At 45.1% G+C, this 23,018-nt stretch overlaps 1 protein-coding gene across 1 annotated transcript in view; it reads left to right on the forward strand.

The window, feature by feature from the left end:
• The window catches only part of TEX10 (testis expressed 10), an 89,258-nt gene that overhangs the window by 53,901 nt on the left and 12,339 nt on the right, over positions 1-23,018 (forward strand). Inside the window, exon 11 of the mRNA XM_040353339.1 lies at positions 22,582-22,662. Coding sequence (XP_040209273.1) covers positions 22,582-22,662 — 81 coding nt within the window. The remainder of the gene's footprint in view (positions 1-22,581; positions 22,663-23,018) is intronic.

Genomic DNA, 23,018 nt, shown 5'->3' on the forward strand with positions numbered 1-23,018 from the left:
AATAAGACAACAGTAAAGTTAGCACAATTTTTTTTTTTATATTGTGAAAGCTAATGTTACGCCAAGTAAATTGATACCCAACATGTGACGCTTCAAAATTGCGTCCGCTTGTGGAATGGCAACAAATTTTTACCCTTTAAAATCTCCATAGGTGACGTCTAAAAAATTCTACAGGTTGCATGTTTTGAGTTAGAGGAGGTCTAGGGCTAGAATTATTGCTCTCGCTCTACCAATCGCGACGATGCCTCATGTGTGGTTTGAATACCGTTTACCTATGCGGGCGCTATCCACGTATGCGTTCGCTTCTGCGTGTGAGCTTGGCGTAACGGGGCGCGTTTTCTGGCTCCTAACTTTTTTAGCTGGCTCCTAGATTCCAACAAATTTGTCAAACCCTGCAGTATACTATTTTATTAAATTTTGAGTTTAGTATCACAAATTGAGTGTTGGCAGCTTTATCTCTCAGATTTCAGTTTTTCACTCCCAGGATGGATTATTTTCTTTGAGCCTGGGTTCACACTGATGCCAATTTACAAAGGGTTTGATGCGTTTAGGAGCACACAGATTCACAGGTCATGTAAAAAGCATAGTATTCCATGGCTCTGGTTTACATCTATGCGTTGCGGAAAAATAGGGCCCTTTGCACGTTGGGTGCGATGCAAATTCCTATGGTTCTGTGCAAATTTTATCTTCATAAGCTTCAATTGAACTTGCAGCACACAGTTCACATCTCTGCACATTGTTAACTGTCTACCTCCTAAAATTTGCAGTAAATTTACACCTGTCCACCTCAAAATGCAAGGCAAATTCGCACCTCACCCAGGACAAAAAAAGGATCAAACTCACAGTACATCGCCTCACAGTAGTGTGAACCTAGGCTGAAAGTGTTTTCTAAAAGTAGTGATGGTGCAGGAACTGGGGTGATCTGAGGTGTGAAGGGCCACAAATTGAACTGATCTTAAGTGTGAAAATGCATAAATTGGGGCTGATCTGTAGGTGTAAATGTGCAGATACTGGGGCTGATCTGTAGGTGTAAAGGTGCAGATACTGGGGCTGATCTGAGAGCACTTTATCGCCTCATACTTTATTTCCAGCTGTATATTTTGCAGAAATCATGTCTGGCCTATTCATTTCAACCTTGCCATACTTACATTGACGCACATGTGTTCTGGAACAAGGGTAAGTTATCCATCACTTTACCATTGAAAGTGGTAAAGTAAATCATAACTTACCCTTTGCTCCAGAACATAATCGTTCTGTTTTTCAATTTTTTTTAAGCATTTATAAAAATTATTTTTGTTGTTAAGAGTGTATAGTTTAAATCTTTTATGTTAATGGCTCTCTCAATTTCTTAGAATTTTTTTTGGCACACTTTGCTTAAAAGGTTGCTTTGTGTCTGCCTCTGTGTGGTCCAGCCAACTAGAGTTTAGGTGATTCTCCCTCTAGTGGTGGCTGATAGAATTGCATGCTGTGTGTGCTGCTGCCTGTGTCTGGGTTGGGGAACTTTAGGTGTACGTGTTAACTTGTCAGCGCACTGGCTCACTTCCCTTATTTCTGTATCCCTGATCTGTGACACAGGATATCTCGGCTACTTTTATTAGTTTTATACAATGGCAAAATCCATTCTGTATTTTTATTGCGGTCAACTGGTATTGGCGATCCTTTTGATCTTTATTCCTTTGGACACACCTGTCCTTAATCTTCCTTATGCATGGCAAAACTATTGAACCAACTTTTTAGAGTAGCAAGTTCATCCATTTTTGCTTGCTGAAAATTCAGTGCAGGGGGCTGCTGAAGAAAAATGTCATTAATTTGCTTGCCCTAGTAAACGTAATCTAAAGCAGGGTTGACCCAACTGGTAGCCCGTGACTTAGACAGCCATGTCTAATGCCAATGAAAGAGAAATTAATATTGCTGCCACTAACCACAGTAAGGGGGAGATGGTTTATAATTTCTTACCATGCCCCACAGACACTGATGAAAGGGTGGTTTATTATTGAGGCCGATACCAATGCTGAGGGTTTATATTGCTTCTATTGACACCAGTGAAGGTTGGTTCATGCTGCCTCTGCTCTGAGCTGAATACCACTTTCTAGAAACACTTGTACGGTCATGACAGTAGTAGCTTATGGCTTTCATACAAGCCTGTACGCAGGTGAGCGGAGGGGCCGCTAAGGGTGGAACTACCTGAAAGAGGGTTATTCTTGTAAGTTTTTTTTTTTTCCTGGTTTTATTATGCTACCTTTTGGCCTTTCCCTTATTATTTTTTTAAATTGGTAATTGTGTGTGCTATTAAAAGGATTATTGATTAGAAACTCCACTGTTCAAGAATGTAATTGTGCGCTATGCTAGCCTAATTTTACATATCTTCTCGAATAACTGCTGTTTTCGTCTACATTTTATTCCTAGAGCTTATAACTGCAACACAGAGACTGCATGGTTTGCTCTGTAATCTATAGATGGGTGGACAGATATGTGAAAGTATAGTCTTGAAAGATATTTCATACATTTGTAGAGACCTGGCCAGCTTTTTCTAAGTGAGAACTATTTTATCTTGATGGTGCTGCCACAACATACTCAAGGAGCAAGTATATGAACTATTGTTCCTACTTCCTGTTGAAATGAACAGTCCAGTGTGAAAATGTAAAATGCACAAAGTATATCATTTATACTGAAAGTGAAATCTGGCTAGTGACTGGGAAGACTGGCACCCAAAAAATATAGCTGAGCTCATGCACCCATTAGAGCAGTGGTTCTCAAACTCAGTCCTCAAGTAACCCCAACGGGCCATGTTTTGGCAACTTTACTTAGATAAAATAATAATAATACCATGTCATTGATATTGATTTAAAGCAGCTGTGCAAAGTAAAGGAAAACATGGGACCCTTACTTTTTAATATCTTTATAAATGATATTGGGTCTGAGATCAAAAGTAAAATTTCTAACTTTGCAGATGACACCAAGTTATCCAGTGGAATAACGTCTTTACAGGATGTCTCCAATTTACAAGCTGACCTTAATGCCCTGTCTAATTGGGAGACTATGTGGCAGATGAGGTTTAATGTTGATAAATGTGAAGTTATGCACTTGGGGGTAAGAATATGCATGCATCATACATACTAGGGGGAGTACAACTGGAGGGACCCGTAGTGGAGAAGGACCTGCTGGGGGTTTTGGTAGATCATAAGCTCAATGACATGCAATGCCAGGATGCGGTTTCCGAAGTGAGCAAAGTCCTTTCTTGTTTTAAGAGAGGTATGGACTCCAGAGAGAGAGATATAATTTTGCTCCTGTACAAATCATTAGTAAGACCTCATCTGGAATATGCAGTTCAGTTTTGGGCACCAGTTCTCAAAAAGGATATCGGGGAATTGGAGAAAGTGCAGAGAAGGGCAACCAAACTGATAAGAGGCATGGAGGAGCTCAGCTATGAGGAAAGATTTGATTCACTCTTGAGAAGAGGAGAATAAGGGGGATATGATCAACATGTACAAATATATAAGGGGTCCATATAGTGAACTTGATGTTGTTATTCACTTTACGGTAAACAAAAAAGACAAGGGGCACTCTTTACATCTAGAGGGGAAAAGATTTTGCCTCAAAATATGGAAAGGCTTCTTCACAGTAAGAGCTGTGAAAATGTGGAATAGACTCCCTGCAGAGGTGGTTCTGGCCAGCTCAGTAGATTGCTTTAAGAAAGGTCTGGATTCTTTCCTAAATGTTCATAATATAACTGGGTACTAACTTTTATAGGCAAAGTTGATTCAGGGAAAATCCGATTGCCTCTCGGGGGATCAGGAAGGAATTTTTCCCCCTGATGTAGCAAATTGGATCATGCTCTGCTGTTTTTTTTTTTTTTGTTTTTTTTTGCCTTCCTCTGGATCAACTGTGGGTATGGGATTGTCAATTTTTTTATTTTTTATTTTGATGGTTGAACTGGATGGACTTTTTTCAACCTGAATAACTATGTAACTATGGCCCATTGGGGGTACTTGAGGACTGAGGTTGCATTAGAGCAGCAAATCATATAAGGTATTGTGTACTTATATTGGATGTGCAGGTCTTTGGGTCCTGTTACATGGGCTTTCTGATTAGATCCGCCTGCCAGCTTTTCATGCAGATCCAAATTGAAGTTCGATGTTAGACTATGGGCAGGCAATGTAAACAAATGTGCCTCCCTGTTTTTTTTTTTTTTTTAACACAAAAAGGTGCCTCCCTGTTTACATCCTATTATCCTCAAATTCATCTAGGTCAGGAAAAAAACATTACAGGTTTGCATCGATTTCCAGTTTTTTTTAACCCAGAAGTGACAGATTGGAGGTAGAGCGCACAATCGTGTACATCCGTCTGCCCATAGACCCAACATGGGCCTTTTAAGCTCTGAGGAAAAAACAGAACAGACCCTGATGTCACAGAAATAACAGTTCAGCTCTTACTCGGCATGTAATCTGTTCATGGATCCCCTCGCTAACTATTGTATCTGACAACATCGACCATTTATGTTTTTGATGTTATACCCATTTTAGGAAAGAAAATTATTTCCTAAGTAAGAATTAAGCAACCCATCATTTACCTTATCACTGGTTATGTAACTTTCGGATACCTTTATTTTTTAAACCATGCTATCATATGTACGACAGGGGATTGTGGACTGATAATATTCAATATTGTAAAGGTCTGCTGAAAGTGAATTCCCTCCCCCCCTTTCCCCAAGCACACACATACACCCTCACAAAATTAGAATTATTTGAATTTGTATTAATCCACTCTAGCACATGCTACTTCTTAAACATTTCAGCCTAGGGCCATTTCACAAAGGCAAGATGCAAGCAATGCTCTTAATTGACAGATGATAACCAAATGTTGTCTCTACTTTCTTTTGATCATTGCCTTGGGTTCTTTCATTTACATTAACATTTCTTATTAACGTAATGAAAAAAGTTAAATTTTCCTGTAGTCTCTTTTTAAATTACCTTTTGCTTATTCATTCTCTTCACACAGTTTTTTTTTTTACCATTTAAAATATCTATGCTTTTTACTATGTATTCTTGCATAAATTTAAATTGCAATGCCAAATATTTTAAGAAACAGTTTTTTATATTTGTTTAAGCATTAATTAAACAAATATCATCTTTATTTTATAAAGGCTTGAGTGGCAGTGCTCGGTGCTTTCTTATCTAAATGATGTTCAATTGAAACATTTTAAAATAAAGTAAACCCGGTTTGAGCGTTTCAAATGTGAAGTTAAGTCAGCCAGTGAGAAAATAAGGGTACGATTTTAGGAGACTGGAACCTGGTCCAACCAAGATAAAATAATTCTATGAAATTAAAAAAGCGCCACACTCCTGTCCAGCCAACCTACTGCAAACTTGAAATCAAAATGTCGGGGGCGTGGCTTTTGCAGAGACTCATGGACTGAGGCGGTTTTCAGGTCTACACTAGGTTGGCTAGTGACTGCATGAGTTTGGCTTTTCCAGCTGGAGGGACCTTCATAATCTAACACCAAGGTCACAAGACAAAAATATATTAAATAATAGTAAAATTTTGGGGACAAGATGTCATTTTGGGCAATGATGCCTATAACAATTATTGGCCACAAATTTTTCTGTTTGATTTAAATCTGGACTTTGACCCAGCCTTTTGGGAACTTCATTGAGTAGTTTTTAGTTTTATGTGTGAGTCATTGTCTTACTGAAAGGCAAACCTCCAAGCCTTTGGTTTCTTGCAGACTGCATCAGATTTTCCTCCAGGAAGTCTTCAGTCTCCATCTTCCCTTCTGGAGGTGAGCTGTGATTTTAAAGCTGTACTCAAGGAAAACAAATTCTTCCTTGCAGTGTGGCTTTGCTCACACTGCAAGGGTAAACTACCCGACTAGGTCTAGGAAACGATAAAAGCACTTTTTACTTGCCTGCTCCTCTGCAGTAATAGACTGCTCCCAGCAGCTCTTGCACTCTGGTGGTCTAACATCTCCTGACGTCATCAAGACTTATGCATGTTCCTGCATAGGACGTGAGGACACTGAGGGACAGTCCACTGCCAGAGCATGGGAGACCGCCGTTTGCCTGGGAGTGAAGATTCAAGTAAGTTAAAAAAATGGCGGACTACAGCAAGAAGAAACGGGAGCAATACTGGAGGCAATTTACAGTACACTAATTTTAGTAGCATAATTATTAATGTGGCGTATATACTTCTGTTAACTGCTTAAGGACTGCCCCACATATGTATACGCGCAAAATCAAGTATCCGTACCTGATTTTTTTTTCTTTGGCTCCAAGCACGCATGCCACAGGAGCCCCAGCTTCTGCTGTGGTTGGACACAGCAGGAGCCAATCAGCGGGTCCAGCTCACGTATGCGTTCCCTTCTGCACGCGAGCTCGCCAGGACAGGGCACATTTACATTTTTTTTTTTTTTTTTTTTTTTTTTACACTTTCACTTTTATTCCTATTACAAGTAATGTAAACATCCCTTATAATAGAAAAAAAAAAAAGCATGACAGGACCTCCTAAATATGAGATCTGGGGTCAAAAAGACCCCAGATCTCATATTTACAGTAAAATGCAATTAAAAAAAAATGTCCCTTTCCGCCCTGTGATGGTATGGAGACGGGTGGGTGGCGGCTAACTTCCCCTCACTCGTCTCCATACCAAGCAGGAGAAAGGACTCAATCGCTCTCTCCCTTCACTGATAAAAGTGATCTCGTGCAAATCCGCCTCAGAGGCCACTATTGGAAACCGGACTGCCCACTGAAGAAGAGGATACCGGGGTTATGGCAGCTAGTTTCTGCCATAACAAAGATATCCTTCAAAGTGCTGACGTATTTTTCTTTATCGTTACATCACGGGACACAGAGCGGCATTCATTACTATATGGGTTATATGGAGTACCTTCAGGTGATGGACACTGGCAATCTCAAACAGGAAATGCCCCTCCCTATATAACCCCCTCCCATAGGAGGAGTACCTCAGTTTTTACGCCAGTGTCTTAGGTGTTGGTCATGGTTTAGCTTGCCTCCGCATCCTTGGGATTAGGTGAGCTAACCGGTTCTGTCCAAAGGCCTCAGCGCTAAAGTGGTCAGTAACCGGACCCCAAACCCTTGGGGTATAGCCCATAATGCTTTTCTTTTTAGAGAGCTGGACCCTGGGCCCAGAACTTAGAAACCTTTGGGTGCCTAATGTTTCTGTTGCCAGAGTGCTATATGGGCCCAGGACAGTGGATCCTTCATAGGAACCCAGGGCCTGAAGGTCTAGACATCCCCACGGAGATGGGGGAAGATTGGGCCTCTTGCTTGGCAAAGTCCTGCGGCATGGAGCAGGTAAGTGAGGGGAAAACTTGCGGAACTTGGTTCTTAGCAGGTTTTTTCTGGGGGGTCACAGGGGACATGCCTAAAGTTATGCGCTGCATCTGGCAAACTAGTCACATATCTTAATGATAGGATGGCTCTATGTGTATTATTCCCCATAAGAAGTGACCTCCCTTGTAGTGTTGGAAAAGCATTGAGTGGGGCCTGTGTGATATAATGTGTATGTGTGTGTCAGAGAGCTGTGCTTACCTGCAAGCCTCCAGGCGATGCTCCATCAGTCTTCCTCCTCAGAGCCTGTAAGCAGGCAAAACGCTGACCTCCTCGTGGTTCCAGGATGGAGCAGAGAGGCTCCCTTCCCCCCAACCCCCCCCCCCCCATCGGCGCGCGCGTTCCCGTGTTATAGGCGCTATTCGCGCCGTTTAGCTGAGGGGGGAAGGGCGGGTCAGTGGCTTAAGGAAGGGGCGGCCCTTCCTTTTTCGTTCCAACAGCTCATTCTAAACATTGGAACTGGGGAGGAAAGACCAGAGCGGCAGCACGGGGCGCCGAGGACACACAGTGGCCAGAAAGGATATTGCAGTCTTCAGAAGACTGTTTTCAAGCCTAGAAATAGGCTGTTTCTTTTCCATCTCATAGTTTTTCTTTGCAATACTACTCAGGGGGACAGAATGTTTTTTCTTTCCTGGATTTGAAACAAAAACGAAAAAAAAAAAAAAGATTGAAAAAAAAAAAAAAAAAGTCATCTAGGGGAGAGGAAGCATTTTTTTATCCCCCAAACAGGTGTTTGGGCAATTAACTATTTATAGTTCCAAGTACCAATAAGCTAGCAGGTGTACCTCGGTATTGTACCATGGCATCCGGGTCAGAGGGTACAAGAGGTGGGGATTCCCCCAGAGAGTCTGAGGTCTCGGACAAAGTTATGCCGCTGCTTTCCCCAGAGGGAGCCTTGGGGCCATCGGGATCTGGAGCTGGCGCGGGTCAGTCCAACCCTAAGATGGTCACGGACGAGGTATTACTCACCTCTTTAAAAGAGATGGAGAAAAGAATGGGAAAAATGATAGCCACAGCTATGCGGGGCAGTAAACGGATTAGATCTCCGTCGCCCGAGCGCGGACCCTCAGAAGAGGAGGTCCTTTCCTCAGGGGAATTGGACGACCTCTTGGACAAGGACCAAGTAGGTTCAGGGATCGAAGATCCGGATACAGAGGAATCTGGAGCAGTCTCCCAAGGGGAGAGCTGGTGGATTCAAGCCTTAACGGACTTGGTCCATAATGCATTCAACTTGCCAGTACCAGATCTCCAGGTATCGACGGTTTCAGCTTTGGGCTCACTGAGGGCGCCTCAAAGCAATGCAGTGTTTCCGATCCATCCTCTACTAGAGGGAGTTTTGTTCCAAGATTGGAACAAGCCAGATAAGATCTTCTTACCACCTAAAAGATTTTCTGCCCTATATCCTATGGAAGATAAATTTTCCAAGAAATGGGCTACTCCTGCAGTGGACGCAGCCATCTCATGTGTTAACAAATCGTTAACATGCCCTGTAGAAAACATACAGGTGTTCAAGGATCCAGTTGATAAACGCTTGGAAGCACTACTTAAGAACTCCTTCACTACTGCAGGGGCAGTAGTACAGCCAGCTGTGGCTGCGATTGGGGTTGCTCAAGCATTATCGGATCAAATTAAGCAGATGCTTAAACTTATTCCTGCCCAGCAGGCAGAAGAATTTTCGGATGTCCCTAGGGCCATATGTTTTACGGTAGACGCAATTAAGGATTCTATCCAGCAAGCGTCACGTTTATCGTTATCCCTTATCCATATGAGAAGACTCTTATGGTTAAAAAGCTGGGAGGCCGAGCCCCCATGCAAGAAGCTCCTGGTAGGGTTCCCCTTCCATGGAGGACGACTCTTCGGAGAAGACCTAGATAAATACATTCAGACCATTTCAAACGGCAAAAGTACTCTCTTGCCAACTAAGAAGAAGTTTCAGGGGCCTGCGTTTAAACGACAGTACTCCCCTGGGCAGGGGCCCTCTAATGCCAAACAGTATCGACGGCCTCCTGCGAAAGCAAACTTCGGCTTCAACAGCAAGTCGCAAGGACAGGCTGCTAGAGGCAGAAAGCAGTGGTTTCGCAAACCAGCAAAACCAGCCCCCAAGCCGACCTTATGAAGGGGCGCCCCCACCCACGAAGGTGGGGGGAAGGCTGCGACTCTTTTCAGAGGTTTGGGAAGCCAGCATTCCCGACGAGTGGGTACGGTCTTCCGTGGCCACGGGCTACAAATTAGATTTCCTAAAGTTTCCTCCTCCTCATTTCCAGGAGTCGAGGATTCCAAACGATCCGGAGAAGGGAGCCGCATTAATGTCGGCATTAAATCATCTACTTTCCCAGGAAGTAATAGTAGAGGTACCAGTCCTGGAACAGCGGCTGGGTTTCTACTCCAACCTATTCATCATCCCAAAGTCCAATGGAGATGTCAGGCCAATTTTGGACCTAAAGATGGTAAATGCATACCTAAAAGTCCGCTCATTTCGGATGGAATCCGTGCGGTCAGCAGCTGCCACACTCCAAAAGGACGACTTCATGGCGTCCATAGACATAAAGGATGCCTACCTTCATGTTCCAATTTATCAGCCACATCAAAGATATCTACGCTTCATGGTGGCTTCGCGTCATTTCCAATTCGTGGCGCTTCCCTTCGGGTTGGCTACGGCCCCCCGGGTATTCACGAAGGTCCTAGCTCCAATCCTAGCCAAGCTAAGGATCCAAGGGGTCACGATCCTAGCATACCTGGACGACCTCCTAGTCATAGATCACTCGTCTCCCGGCTTGGAGCGAGCAGTGGCCCTCACGGTCCAATACCTCGAAGTTCGGCTGGGTCCTAAATCGAGAAAAGTCAGCTTTCCTGCCCACAAGGCAGTTGGAATATCTCGGCATGAAATTAGACACAGAACAACAAAGAGTGTTTCTACCTCTGAGGAAGGTCAAAGCCATCAAGGAATTAATCCTACTGGTTCTAAGCAAGAAGGAACCGACTATTCGCCTATGTATGAGGTTACTAGGCAAGATGGTGGCCACATTCGAGGCGGTACCATACGCCCAGAGCCACACTCGCATCCTGCAGGCAGCCATCCTGTCAGCATGGAGCAGAAGGCCACAGGCCTTGGATATCCCGTTGCCGCTCTCATCAAGAGTCCGACAAAGTCTGTGTTGGTGGTTAGACCCTCAGAATCTACTGAAGGGGAAGTCTTTCAGCCCAGTGGCTTGGAAGATAGTGACCACAGACGCCAGCCTGACGGGCTGGGGAGCAATTTTGGATGGTTGCACTCGCCAAGGTACTTGGGCAAAGCCAGAGAAGCAGTTGCCCATCAACATCTTGGAGCTCAGAGCTGCTCGACTAGCCCTCAGGGCTTGGACGTCAAAATTGCAGGGGTTCCCGGTGAGAATTCAATCAGACAATGCCACGGCCGTGGCATACATAAATCACCAAGGGGGAACCAGGAGTCAAGCCGCTCAGAGAGAGGTGAGCTTGATTCTCCTATGGGCAGAGGCTCATGTGCCCTGCATATCGGCAATATTCATTCCAGGAGTGGACAACTTTCAGGCGGACTTCTTAAGCCGCCAGACTCTATTGCCGGGGGAATGGTCTCTGCATCCACAAATCTTTCAAGCACTCTGCCAAAGATGGGGAGTGCCGGACGTGGATATCATGGCATCGAGACTCAACAAGAAGCTAGACAGGTTCATGTCCCGCTCAAGGGATCCGATGGCCTGCGGAACCGATGCGTTGGTTTGCCCTTGGCATCAGTTCAAACTTCTTTATGCGTTTCCCCCGCTCCAGTTACTACCCCGCCTGCTGCGCAGGATCCGGGTGGAGCACATACCAGTTATCCTGGTAGCTCCAGCATGGCCCAGAAGGGCATGGTACTCGCTAATCTTAAGGATGGTAGTGGGAGACCCTTGGACTCTTCCTCTACGGCCAGACCTGCTATCGCAAGGTCCGATCCTCCACCCTGCCTTACGGCATCTAAATTTGACGGCCTGGAAGCTGAATCCCTGATTCTCAGGGGTAGAGGTCTGTCTCAGAAAGTAATCTCTACTCTAATCAGAGCCAGGAAACCGGTCTCTAGGGTGATTTATCACAGGGTCTGGAAGGCCTATGTAGGCTGGTGTGAGTCCAAGCTATGGCTTCCTCGCAAGTTCACCATCGATAGAGTTTTAAGTTTTCTCCAGCTAGGAGTGGATAAGGGATTGGCATTAAGCACAATCAAGGGACAGATTTCAGCTCTGTCAGTGTGGTTTCAGCGGCCGCTGGCCACCCACTCGCTGGTTAAGACCTTCCTTCAAGGGGTCTTACGTATTAAACCTCCAGTTAAATCCCCGCTTTGTCCGTGGGATTTAAATCTTGTTCTGTCAAGTTTACAGAAACAACCGTTTGAGCCGTTGGCTGAAATTCCTTTGGTTTTACTGACAAGGAAGTTAGTATTTTTGGTCGCCATAGTTTCCGCAAGAAGAGTATCGGAACTGGCGGCCTTATCCTGTAAGGAACCATATCTTATTTTTCATAAGGACAGGGTCGTTCTCCGCCCTCATCCTTCCTTCCTACCGAAGGTTATATCCAGTTTTCATTTGAACCAGGATTTGGTATTACCATCCTTCTTCCCTAAACCTACTTCCAGAAAGGAAGGGTTGCTGCATACCTTGGATATTGTCAGGGCCATGAAGGCCTATCTTAAAGCTACAAAGAAGATCCGGAAAACAGATGTGCTGTTCATTTTACCGGATGGGCCCAAGAAGGGGCAGGCAGCTGCAAAATCCACCATTTCTAGGTGGATTAAGCAATTAATCACTCAGGCCTACGGCTTGAAAGGGTTGCCTCCTCCAGTATCATTAAAGGCTCATTCTACTAGGGCCATGGGCGCCTCCTGGGCAGCACACCACCAGATCTCTATGGCTCAAGTTTGCAAGGCGGCAACCTGGTCTTCTGTCCACACGTTTACAAAATTCTACCAGTTGGACGTAAGAAGGAATTCTGATACAGCCTTTGGGCAGGCAGTGCTGCAGGCTGCAGTTTGAGACCCTTGGATTCCGGGGGCTCCTCTTTTTTGAGTTAAATTTAAAATTTAAGATTATTTTTCTCAACCAAGTTGGATTTATTATGATTTGAGTATATCTCTAAATTAAATCCTTTTGTCTTGGAGATGTTCTCCCTCCCCTCATTGTAAGCATTGCTTTGGGACATCCCATATAGTAATGAATGCCGCTCTGTGTCCCGTGATGTAACGATAAAGAAAAAGAGATTTTTAATACAGCTTACCTGTAAAATCTTTTTCTTGGAGTACATCACGGGACACAGAGCTCCCACCCCTCTTTTGGGGGACCATTTTGGGAGGCATACTGCTTGCTACAAAACTGAGGTACTCCTCCTATGGGAGGGGGTTATATAGGGAGGGGCATTTCCTGTTTGAGATTTCCAGTGTCCATCACCTGAAGGTACTCCATATAACCCATATAGTAATGAATGCCGCTCTGTGTCCCGTGATGTACTCCAAGAAAAAGATTTTACAGGTAAGCTGTATTAAAAATCTCTTTTTTGGCGTGCGGCAGTCCGGAAGTGGTAAAGTGCATTACGCATACTTTTTTTTTAAGCTTGGCAAAGTGTGTGTGTGTGTGTGTGTGTGTGTGTGTGTGTGTGTGTGTGTTGATTTTCTGTTTGTTTTAAAAGGGCTCAGTAATACCCCAGCTCATTAGTACCCTTGTTCAGTAGATCCCTGGCTCAGTAGATAACCTGCAGCTCTGCTGATCCCCCCGCTCAGTAGTGGCCTCCAGCTCTGCTGATCCCCCCCGCTCAGTAGTGGCCTCCAGCTCTGCTGATCCCCCCCCTGCTTAGGCTTAGTAGTGGCCTCCAGCTCTGCTGATCCCCCCCCCCCGCTCAGTAGTGGCCTTCAGCTCTGTTGATCCCCCCCCCCGCTCAGTAGTGGCCTCCAGCTCTGCTGATCCCCCCCACTCAGTAGTGGTCGCCAGCTCTGCTGATCCCCCCCGCTCAGTAGTGGTCTCTAGCTCCTCTTAACCCCCCCTGCTCAGTAGTGGTCTCCAGCTGTGCTGATCCCCCCCCCCCCCCCGCTCAGTAGTGGCCTCCAGCCCTGCTGATCCCCCCCTGCTCAGTAGTGGCCTCCAGCTCTGCTGACCCCCCCCCCCCGCTCAGTAGTGGCCTCCAGCTCTGCTGACCCCCCCCGCTCAGTAGTGGCCTCCAGCTCTGCTGATCCCCCCCCCCGCTCAGTAGTGGCCTCCAGCTCTGCTGATCCCCCCCCCGCTCAGTAGTGGCCTCCAGCTCTGCTGATCCCCCCCCCGTTCAGTAGTGGCCTCCAGCTCTGCTGATCCCCCCCCTGCTGCTCAGTAGTGGCCTCCAGCTCTGCTGATCCCCCCCCGCTCACTAGTGGCCTCCAGCTCTGCTGATCCCCCACGCTCACTAGTGGCCTCCAGCTCTGCTGATCCCCCCCCGCTCACTAGTGGCCTCCAGCTCTGCTGATCCCCCCCGCTCACTAGTGGCCTCCAGCTCTGCTGATCCCCCCCCGCTCACTAGTGGCCTCCAGCTCTGCTGATCCCCCCCCCCGCTCACTAGTGGTCTCCAGCTCTGCTGATCCCCCCCCCCCGCTCACTAGTGGTCTCCAGCTCTGCTGATCCCCCCCCGCTCACTAGTGGTCTCCAGCTCTGCTGATCCCCCCCGTTCAGTAGTGGCCTCCAGCTCTGCTGATTCCCCCCCCTGCTCAGTAGTGGCCTACAGCTCTGCTGATCCCCCCCGCTCACTAGTGGCCTCCAGCTCTGCTGATCCCCCCCCCCCCCGCTCAGTAGTGGCCTCCAGCTCTGCTGATCCCCCCCGCTCAGTAGTGGCCTCCAGCTCTGCTGATCCCCCCCACTCAGTAGTGGTCGCCAGCTCTGCTGATCCCCCCCGCTCAGTAGTGGTCTCTAGCTCCTCTTAACCCCCCCTGCTCAGTAGTGGTCTCCAGCTGTGCTGATCCCCCCCCCCCGCTCAGTAGTGGCCTCCAGCCCTGCTGATCCCCCCTGCTCAGTAGTGGCCTCCAGCTCTGCTGACCCCCCCCCCGCTCAGTAGTGGCCTCCAGCTCTGCTGACCCCCCCGCTCAGTAGTGGCCTCCAGCTCTGCTGATCCCCCCCCCCCGCTCAGTAGTGGCCTCCAGCTCTGCTGATCCCCCCCCCGCTCAGTAGTGGCCTCCAGCTCTGCTGATCCCCCCCCCCCGTTCAGTAGTGGCCTCCAGCTCTGCTGATCCCCCCCCTGCTGCTCAGTAGTGGCCTCCAGCTCTGCTGATCCCCCCCCGCTCACTAGTGGCCTCCAGCTCTGCTGATCCCCCACGCTCACTAGTGGCCTCCAGCTCTGCTGATCCCCCCCCGCTCACTAGTGGCCTCCAGCTCTGCTGATCCCCCCCGCTCACTAGTGGCCTCCAGCTCTGCTGATCCCCCCCCGCTCACTAGTGGCCTCCAGCTCTGCTGATCCCCCCCCCGCTCACTAGTGGTCTCCAGCTCTGCTGATCCCCCCCCCCCCGCTCACTAGTGGTCTCCAGCTCTGCTGATCCCCCCCCGCTCACTAGTGGTCTCCAGCTCTGCTGATCCCCCCCGTTCAGTAGTGGCCTCCAGCTCTGCTGATTCCCCCCCCTGCTCAGTAGTGGCCTCCAGCTCTGCTGATCCCCCCCGCTCACTAGTGGCCTCCAGCTCTGCTGATCCCCCCCGCTCAGTAGTGGCCTCCAGCTCTGCTGATCCCCCCCCCCCCCCCCCGCTCAGTAGTGGCCTCCAGCTCTGCTGATCCCCCCCCCCCCCCGCTCAGTAGTGGCCTCCAGCTCTGCTGATCCCCCCCGCTCAGTAGTGGCCTCCAGCTCTGCTGATCCCCCCCCCGCTCAGTAGTGGTCTCCAGCTCTGCTGATCCCCCCACTCAGTAGTGGTCTCCAGCTCTGCTGATCCCCCCGCTCAGTAGTGGTCTCCAATGCTCTCTTGATCCTACCCCCCCCTTGCGATTAGTAACCCCAAACTCTACTGGTCTCCCACTCGGTAGTAACCCCCAACTCTGATGATTTTTCCACAGTCCTTTCTATCTCCAGTCCCTGCTCACCTTCCGCTACTATATTGCTCCCATGCTGCTGCTCATCACGTGCGACATCTGCTAGTTTCACCAGTTCTGGTCCTCTAGCTTTGCTGATCCTCCGCCTTCAGCCTTATCGCTCCGGTCCCTGCTCACCTTTCGTTATAGCATTCACACATTGCGCACCATGTGTGCCGTCTTCTAGTTGCTCTGATTTGGACTCCTCTCCGCTTTCTGCTGCTTCATGCTGCACACCAGATGTGACGTCTGCACCAGACACTCCCAGAATCTATACACATGAACCGGAAGTGACTACTGATGATGTCTTTCTGATTTGCCTGTTGGTTTCTCAGTGTATCCTGGGATATCTCGTACCACCAAAGCAAAGCTAATGCTAAATGGCCCCTCAAATGCTGCAGACGCTGTTAGCAAGCATTGTGATACACTTCTATAGAGGCTTTGGAGATTCTTTGAATCACCAAGAAAGCAACATGGGTAGAATTTTCAAAGCAAACTTAAGTGCAAACAGGACTGTAAGCCTAGCCATTTTATTTAGCGAGAGGTGCTTTGATTGGCAGAGCGCTTAAAATGTGGTATTTGACACGCTTTTTTAAAAGTACTGTAAGTGTTAAAACAAGCCCTAATTATTATCAAACTGTATGTGTAATGTTCTACTTTAAAGTGCAGGACACCTCAAAGGTTTATTTTTTTTATTTTTTTTCTCCTTTCTTTAAACATTCCCTAATTGCATTTCCATATGATGTTTTCTTGTAGTTTTACCAATAGCTTTCATGTGGACTTATGAATGTGACAGTGCATAACACCAAATAATTACTGTAGATTTCATTAATGCTTATCCGATAAATTAATCATGGTAGAAGACTGCCTAAGGTGGTTAATTCTGGTAATTATGTTTTCTCTCTTTCATTGTCATGTCACCTCAGATTATTTTACTTTTAGAGGGGCATGTTAGACTCATGGATTTTTTTTTTTTTTTTTTTATGTAGCTTGAATTAAAGGCAATAGCTTTTCTAATATTTTTTATTTAAAGTAAACTTGTCGCACACTGGGAAATTCAAACTGAGGATATGATGGAAAAATACAACACCGTTTGCAGGCATTATTCACACAGCAGCTGATACTGCAGATCCATTGATACCAAATGATTCTTACTGATAATACTGGTAAAATGCCAAAGTAGGGGAAGGAGGTATTTAGTTTTTTTTCTTCAACTAACATTTACTGCTCGTTACAAACAAAAGGATGTTACAAGAAGGCAAACATTTTTATTACAGGACCATTAGTTAGTAGATATGTATATATGTATGGATGAGGTCAATATCTCAGCAAGAATCAAAAAAAAGGAGGGGGGTGAAGGGAGGGGGGGGGGGGGGAAGAGATAAGAAAGTAGAAAAACCTAAGACACAGAGAAAAAGAGAGGGGAAAAAGAAAGAAATTATAAATACACAAGGATAGCACTCACATGGGCCACATCTGTAAATAAAAAGGGGAAGCAACACCTACAGGTAGACATTGATGGTCAGACTTTCAGGCCAAGGAAGTATAATAAAAAATATAGTTTAATAGCATATTAAATTACAAACAATAATAGAACAATATAATTTACAACAAATGACCACTGTATGCACAATCCTCAGAAGTCGCCAACGCACGTTTCGCCGTGGGGCTTCTTCAGGACGAAGACGAGGAATACATGAGTGACAAAGAACAGAAAATTATATGACAGATGGTCCTCCAACGGATGCATCCATAAGGCATATACGGCAAAAACAGGGAGAGGTCAAGATCATTAAAGAACTTGAGAAAAAGTTTCCATGGACCAAGATCTTGAAATGACCAAAAGGTCAGAACAAAAACCGCAGGCTTGAAAACAAGCGCCACAGGAGGGATTGCACATCAATTATGCAATGGATAGCGTCTGTGTCCCAGGGTGTACAGAGGTGTAACCTCTGTACACCCTGGGACACAGACGCTATCCATTGTTCAGCTGCATGATTTCTACACAGCCCACAACACTGTTGTCCATTGTAGGTACCGTTTTAACAAGGCCCCACTTTGCAGGGCTATTGTGCTTGCTGTTTGCTGATATCTGTTGTCCCAGTGGGCCCAGGACCACGTATGTTAGCATAATTGATGTGCAATCCCTCCTGTGGCGCTCGTTTTCAAGCCTGCGGTTTTTGTTCTGACCTTTTGGTCATTTCAAGATCTTGGTCCATGGAAACTTTTGCTCAAGTTCTTTAATGATCTTGACCTTTCCCTGTTTTTGTCGTATATGCCTTATGGATGCATCCGTTGGAGGACCATCTGTCATATAATTTTCTGTTCTTTGTCACTTATGTATTCCTCGTCTTCGTCCTGAAGAAGCCCCACGGCGAAACGTGCGTTGGCGATTTCTGAGGATTGTGCATACAGTGGTCATTTGTTGTAAATTATATTGTTCTATTATTGTTTGTAATTTAATATGCTATTAAACTATATTTTTTATTATACTTCCTTGGCCTGAAAGTCTGACCATCAATGTCTACCTGTAGGTGTTTCTTCCCCTTTTAATATCTCAGCAAGAACTGCAATTTTTTATTTGCTGGGAAACTTGTCAAAAATATATAAATACATAAATAAATATACTCACACACAAGACTTGAACTGAAAGAACAAGCAACCTCAGCTGGAGAGCATTCTTGATGAGTGTCAACCTAAACATTGGACCTATAACACAAAATAGATAAATTTATATAATTCACTCGGAAAAACTATAACAAATCAGTAGGTAAACTTTTTCAGAACCTTATATGAACAAAAAATATCCCAACACTGAAGTCTGTGATATTTCTCTGTTTTTTATGCGATTTATAGCTTGCAAACACCTTCTATATGTGTCACATCTTGTGTTGGATATATGTAAAACACCACAATCGGCTGTTATGAAGTGATTCCACCACCTCTAATGCTTGGTACACACTGGAATTTTTGTTTTCGTTCAACCCAGCGGGCAGAACGAAAAAAAACATACACATCCAATGTTAGTGTGTCTATCCCCCCCCACTGAGCTATTTGTGTTCTGACAGGTGGACTTCTCACTTGCTAGAACAAGCTGATCAGCACTCGCAGCCATTGGCTATGAGTGCTGATCGGATGCTGATTTTCCAGAAAGCTTGTTCGAAAGAAGCTGGTTGTGAGACCGACTTCTGTCGGATCAGGAGTTGTACACACAGGCCAAAAGTAGGCCGGTTTCTGCCAAACTAACCCATTTTGAACCATTTCCAGCCCTTGTGTACCCAGCTTAAGAACACAGAGGACGTGCCAAAACATAATGACCTCCTATATTTCAATTGGGTTTCTTTATCCAACATATATACTTTTATTTATAATCAGGTGGAGGGTAGCACAAATAACAATTGCATTCATCAAAAAAATTGGAACATGTTTTGGCATTGTTGGAAGATTGATCAAAGCGATGGAAACTGCAGTTCAATGTGTATAAATGTGATATAATGCATCTAGGGAAAAGTCCATACAAAAGAGTACAACATTGGGCATACTGTGTTAGCCAGCACTACAGAGGAAAAATATTTGGGAGTACTTCTCTCAGGTGATGCTGAGCAATTCTAGTATGCATCACCAGAGAGATCACCAGCAGGAGGAAGGAGGTCCTGATATCCCATTATAGATCTCCTAGTGAGACCTCATTTAGAATACTGTGTTCAGTTCTAAAGACCTCACTTACAAAAAGATATTGTTAAGATGGAACGAGTCCAGAGACGGGTAACAAAAATAGTAAAAGGTCTGAGGGATAAAACGTATCGGGAAAGACCTTCAGCAGCTCCTCAAGCTCATATGGGCAGCACGCAAACCCCTGCATAAAATCAGACTTGCTCAACATCCCGAAAACATATGCTGGACTTTAAGTTCCCAATCTTAAATTATACTACAAAGCAACGATCCTGGACCAGGCGAAAAACCTGGTGTCATTGGCCCCCAGCACAACCTTGGCATCAAATCACTTGCTCAATGCCCCTCATCAACTTTAGCAGCAACTTGATTGGAGCTTCACCCGACACTCTCCTTCCTTCCGAACATCAACGCAACTATATTACGCTGGAAAACTATGTGTCAAGGGTAATTCACTCCCACGCACTAATCCAACTCCCACTTTCTGCTCTGCAACTCCTTTCTCCGAAACTCCCCCTACAAAATGGATTTCTGACGGTATCAAAAAAGTAGGCGATCTATACAACCAACACCAGCTCTGAACATTCCAACACATCTCATCCCTATACAACATCCCCAATTAAGACTTCTTAATTTACCTGAGAATTCGTCATAGCCTATAATCCTTATTTTATTTCCAGGCGCCTCTAACCAAGGACATAATCACCTTTTGTCAACATCACGTCCAACAAGATCTGTGGTATATCCCATGTCTCAATGAGAAATCTACCCTGCAAATTCAGGTTTCTCCATCTGTATGGTATCGTACATTTCACTCCTCATTCAGATTCCCCCGAAACATTACCCATTGAGAAACGTCAAGGAAAATTTTCTACCGCTGGTACTATACCCCTGTAAAATTGCCCCACATATTCACAACCCAATCCGGGAAATGCTGGAGATAATGCTCTACACCCTGTTCCAAATTATTATGCAAATTCTGTTTGTATCACAAAGATAAAATATTTTGTTTTTCAGTTTAACTCATGGATGGCATTGTGTCTCAGGGCTCTTTTAATCACTGAAAACAATCTCGGACACCTGTGATAATTAGATTGCCAGGTGAGCCCAATTAAAGGAAAAACTACTAAAGGAGGGTGTTCCACATTATTAAGCAGACCACCATTTTCAAGCAATATGGGGAAGAAAAAGGATCTCTCTGCTGCCGAAAAGAGTGAAATAGTTCAATGCCTTGGACAAGGTATGAAAACATTAGATATTTCACGAAAACTTAAGCGTGATCATCCCCTTATTAAGAGATTTGTGGCTGATTCAGAGCACAGAGACGGGTTTCATGCAGATAAAGGCACATTGAGGAAGATTTCTGACAGATCCCTGCATCGGATCAAGAGAGCAGCTGCTAAAACACTCTTACATAGCAGCAAACAGATATTTGAAGCTGCTGGTGCCCCTGGAGTCCCACGGACATCAAGATGTAGAGTCCTCAAGAGTCTTGCAACTGTAACTGTGCATAAACCTTACATTTGGCCTCCACTAACCAATGCTCACAAGCAGAAACGGCTCCATTGGGCCAATTTTCAAACAGTCCTGTTCACTGATGAGTGCCGTGCAACCCTGGATGGTCCAGATGGAGTAGTGGATGGTTGGTGGACGGCCACCCTGTTCCAACAAGGCTACGACATCAGCAAGGCGGTTGTGGAATCGTGTTTTGGGCCGGAATCATGAGAAGAGAGCTGGTCGGCCTCTTTAGGGTCCCCGAAGGTGTAAAGATGACCCCTACAAAGTATGTGGAGTTCCTGACTGACCACTCCCTTCCCTGGTACAGAAGGAAGAACTATGCTTTCCGTAATCGCTTTAAAACAATCATAGTTAATAACTCATAATACCAAGTTCTTTGTAAATCAATTATGAAAATAGACCCGTACTACAGTCATGTTTTCCACATATGGTGGGAGTGCCCTATTATTGTCCCATTTTGGAGGGTCATCGCCAACCTCAATCAGGATCTTACAAATGTATCTAATGTGCTATCCCCACAGATGGCTCTATTCAGACTAGGCCTATTGATCTGGCCCTCAAAATTCCACCCTGTTGTAACCCATGTCCTAATTGCTGCATTGCCTGCATCCTCTCCTGGCCCTGGACCAAATCGAGCCATCTGGGAATGATTCCCCCAGTAATCCTATAATGATACACACTCCACGATTCAAACCTGCCTTCCTACTGCTCCCCCCCCACTCTTTCTACCCCTCTCCCCTCATACTCCCTTCTCCACTCTAGATGACAGTAGGTCTTCTCTTTGTGAACTGTTTACTATTTTCTCATATATTTCAATAAAAATATTGAAAAGAAAAACATAGCAGGAAAGACTTAAACTTAATACGCACAGTCTGGAGGAAAGAAGGGAAAGGGGAGACCTGATTAAAACCTTTAAACACATCAAGGGGATGAGTAACGTTCAAGAGGGGGCAGTATTTTTAAAATGAATCAAGATCAAGAACACATGACTTAAAACTAGCAGGAGGAAAGTTCAAAACTATCATTCGAAAGTATTATTTACTGAAAGGGGAGTTGATGCTTTGATTAGACTTCCAGCAGAGGTAGTGAGTCCAACAGTGAGGCTGTGTTCAAACTACTTTGCCCTGCAGCATAAATCCTTCATAGGTCATTGCTCCATGCGACTTGGAACAGGATAAGATTTTGCTCCGACTTTGAGATAGTCAGTCTGTCTTGTTCTTTGACCAATCAAAACGATCCTAGTGTGACATAAATTCCTTTTACTGCTGCTGTAATCATCATGTCGGATGTCAGAAGTCGGATGGTTAGGACAAGGATCCGACTTTGATCCTAATTCAGTGGACTGAAGTAGGACCAAAGTAGTGCAGGAACCTTTTTCAAAGTCGAACCGACTTGTGTCAGACCAGTTAAGACAGCTCTCGTAGGGAAACATTGATTTGCACACGTCATGAGCTCCCAATGTCGGAGTGTTTGTCATACAAGCGTGAACCCGGCCTACGTGGATTCAAACATGCTTGGGACAAAGATAAATCTCTGCACAAACAAACTTTACCAAAACAAAAAAGACAAACGTGTATAAATGAAGGGGGGAAAAAACCAGGGTAGATTTGATGGACCATCAGATCTTTTTTTTCTGCTGTCACTTTTCTATGTTTCTATTTTAAACGGAATGGGTTGTTTCACAAGGCAAGGGTTCACATATACTTTATGTACCATCAAGGACAAAGATTTTTGCAAAAGTCATTAAAAACAAATGCATTAAAAAAATGTTTTTTCCCATTTAGCTCTGTATCAGTTTCTTCTCAACATATTTTGAGTAATTGCTATATAACAAGAAAAGAAGAAAACATTTGTTCAATAAGCTTGAGATTGGTTCTATAGTAGCAATGTATGACTGTATGTGTGCTATGTCTTAAATTAGGGTATTTTCTTAATTTTTAAAGTCAACCTTTTGCTTTTCAAACATTCATAAGCTTTATTTGCATTTTTGCAGGCAGTATGCAGTAGCTTGTCTTCAGTGAGGCCAAGACGTCAGTGTTTTGACATTCTTCAGAATGCAATCACCAAGCATCTTGTAAGTGCTAAGAATTTGGTTTCAATATATGTAATGTACTGTGTAATTCATTATTTGGGAAAAAAAGTATGTTAGCTAGGCGTGTGTACACAAGTCCTCTTTTCTTTTTTTTTTTTTTCTTTTTTTTTTTTTTATATTTACCAATTGTTTTATTTAAAGACTAATGCCCTGTACACACGATCGGTCAATCCGATGAGAATGGTCTGAAAAACGATTGTGTCAGAACGCGGTGACGTAAAACACAACGACGTGCTGGAAAAAACAAAGTTCAATGCTTCCAAGCATGCATCGACTTGATTCTGAGCATGCGTGGATTTTTAACCGATGGACGTGCCTACAAACGATCGCTTTTTTTT

Source organism: Rana temporaria, chromosome 5 (assembly GCF_905171775.1).
Source record: "Rana temporaria chromosome 5, aRanTem1.1, whole genome shotgun sequence".
NCBI classification, from domain to species: domain Eukaryota; kingdom Metazoa; phylum Chordata; class Amphibia; order Anura; family Ranidae; genus Rana; species Rana temporaria.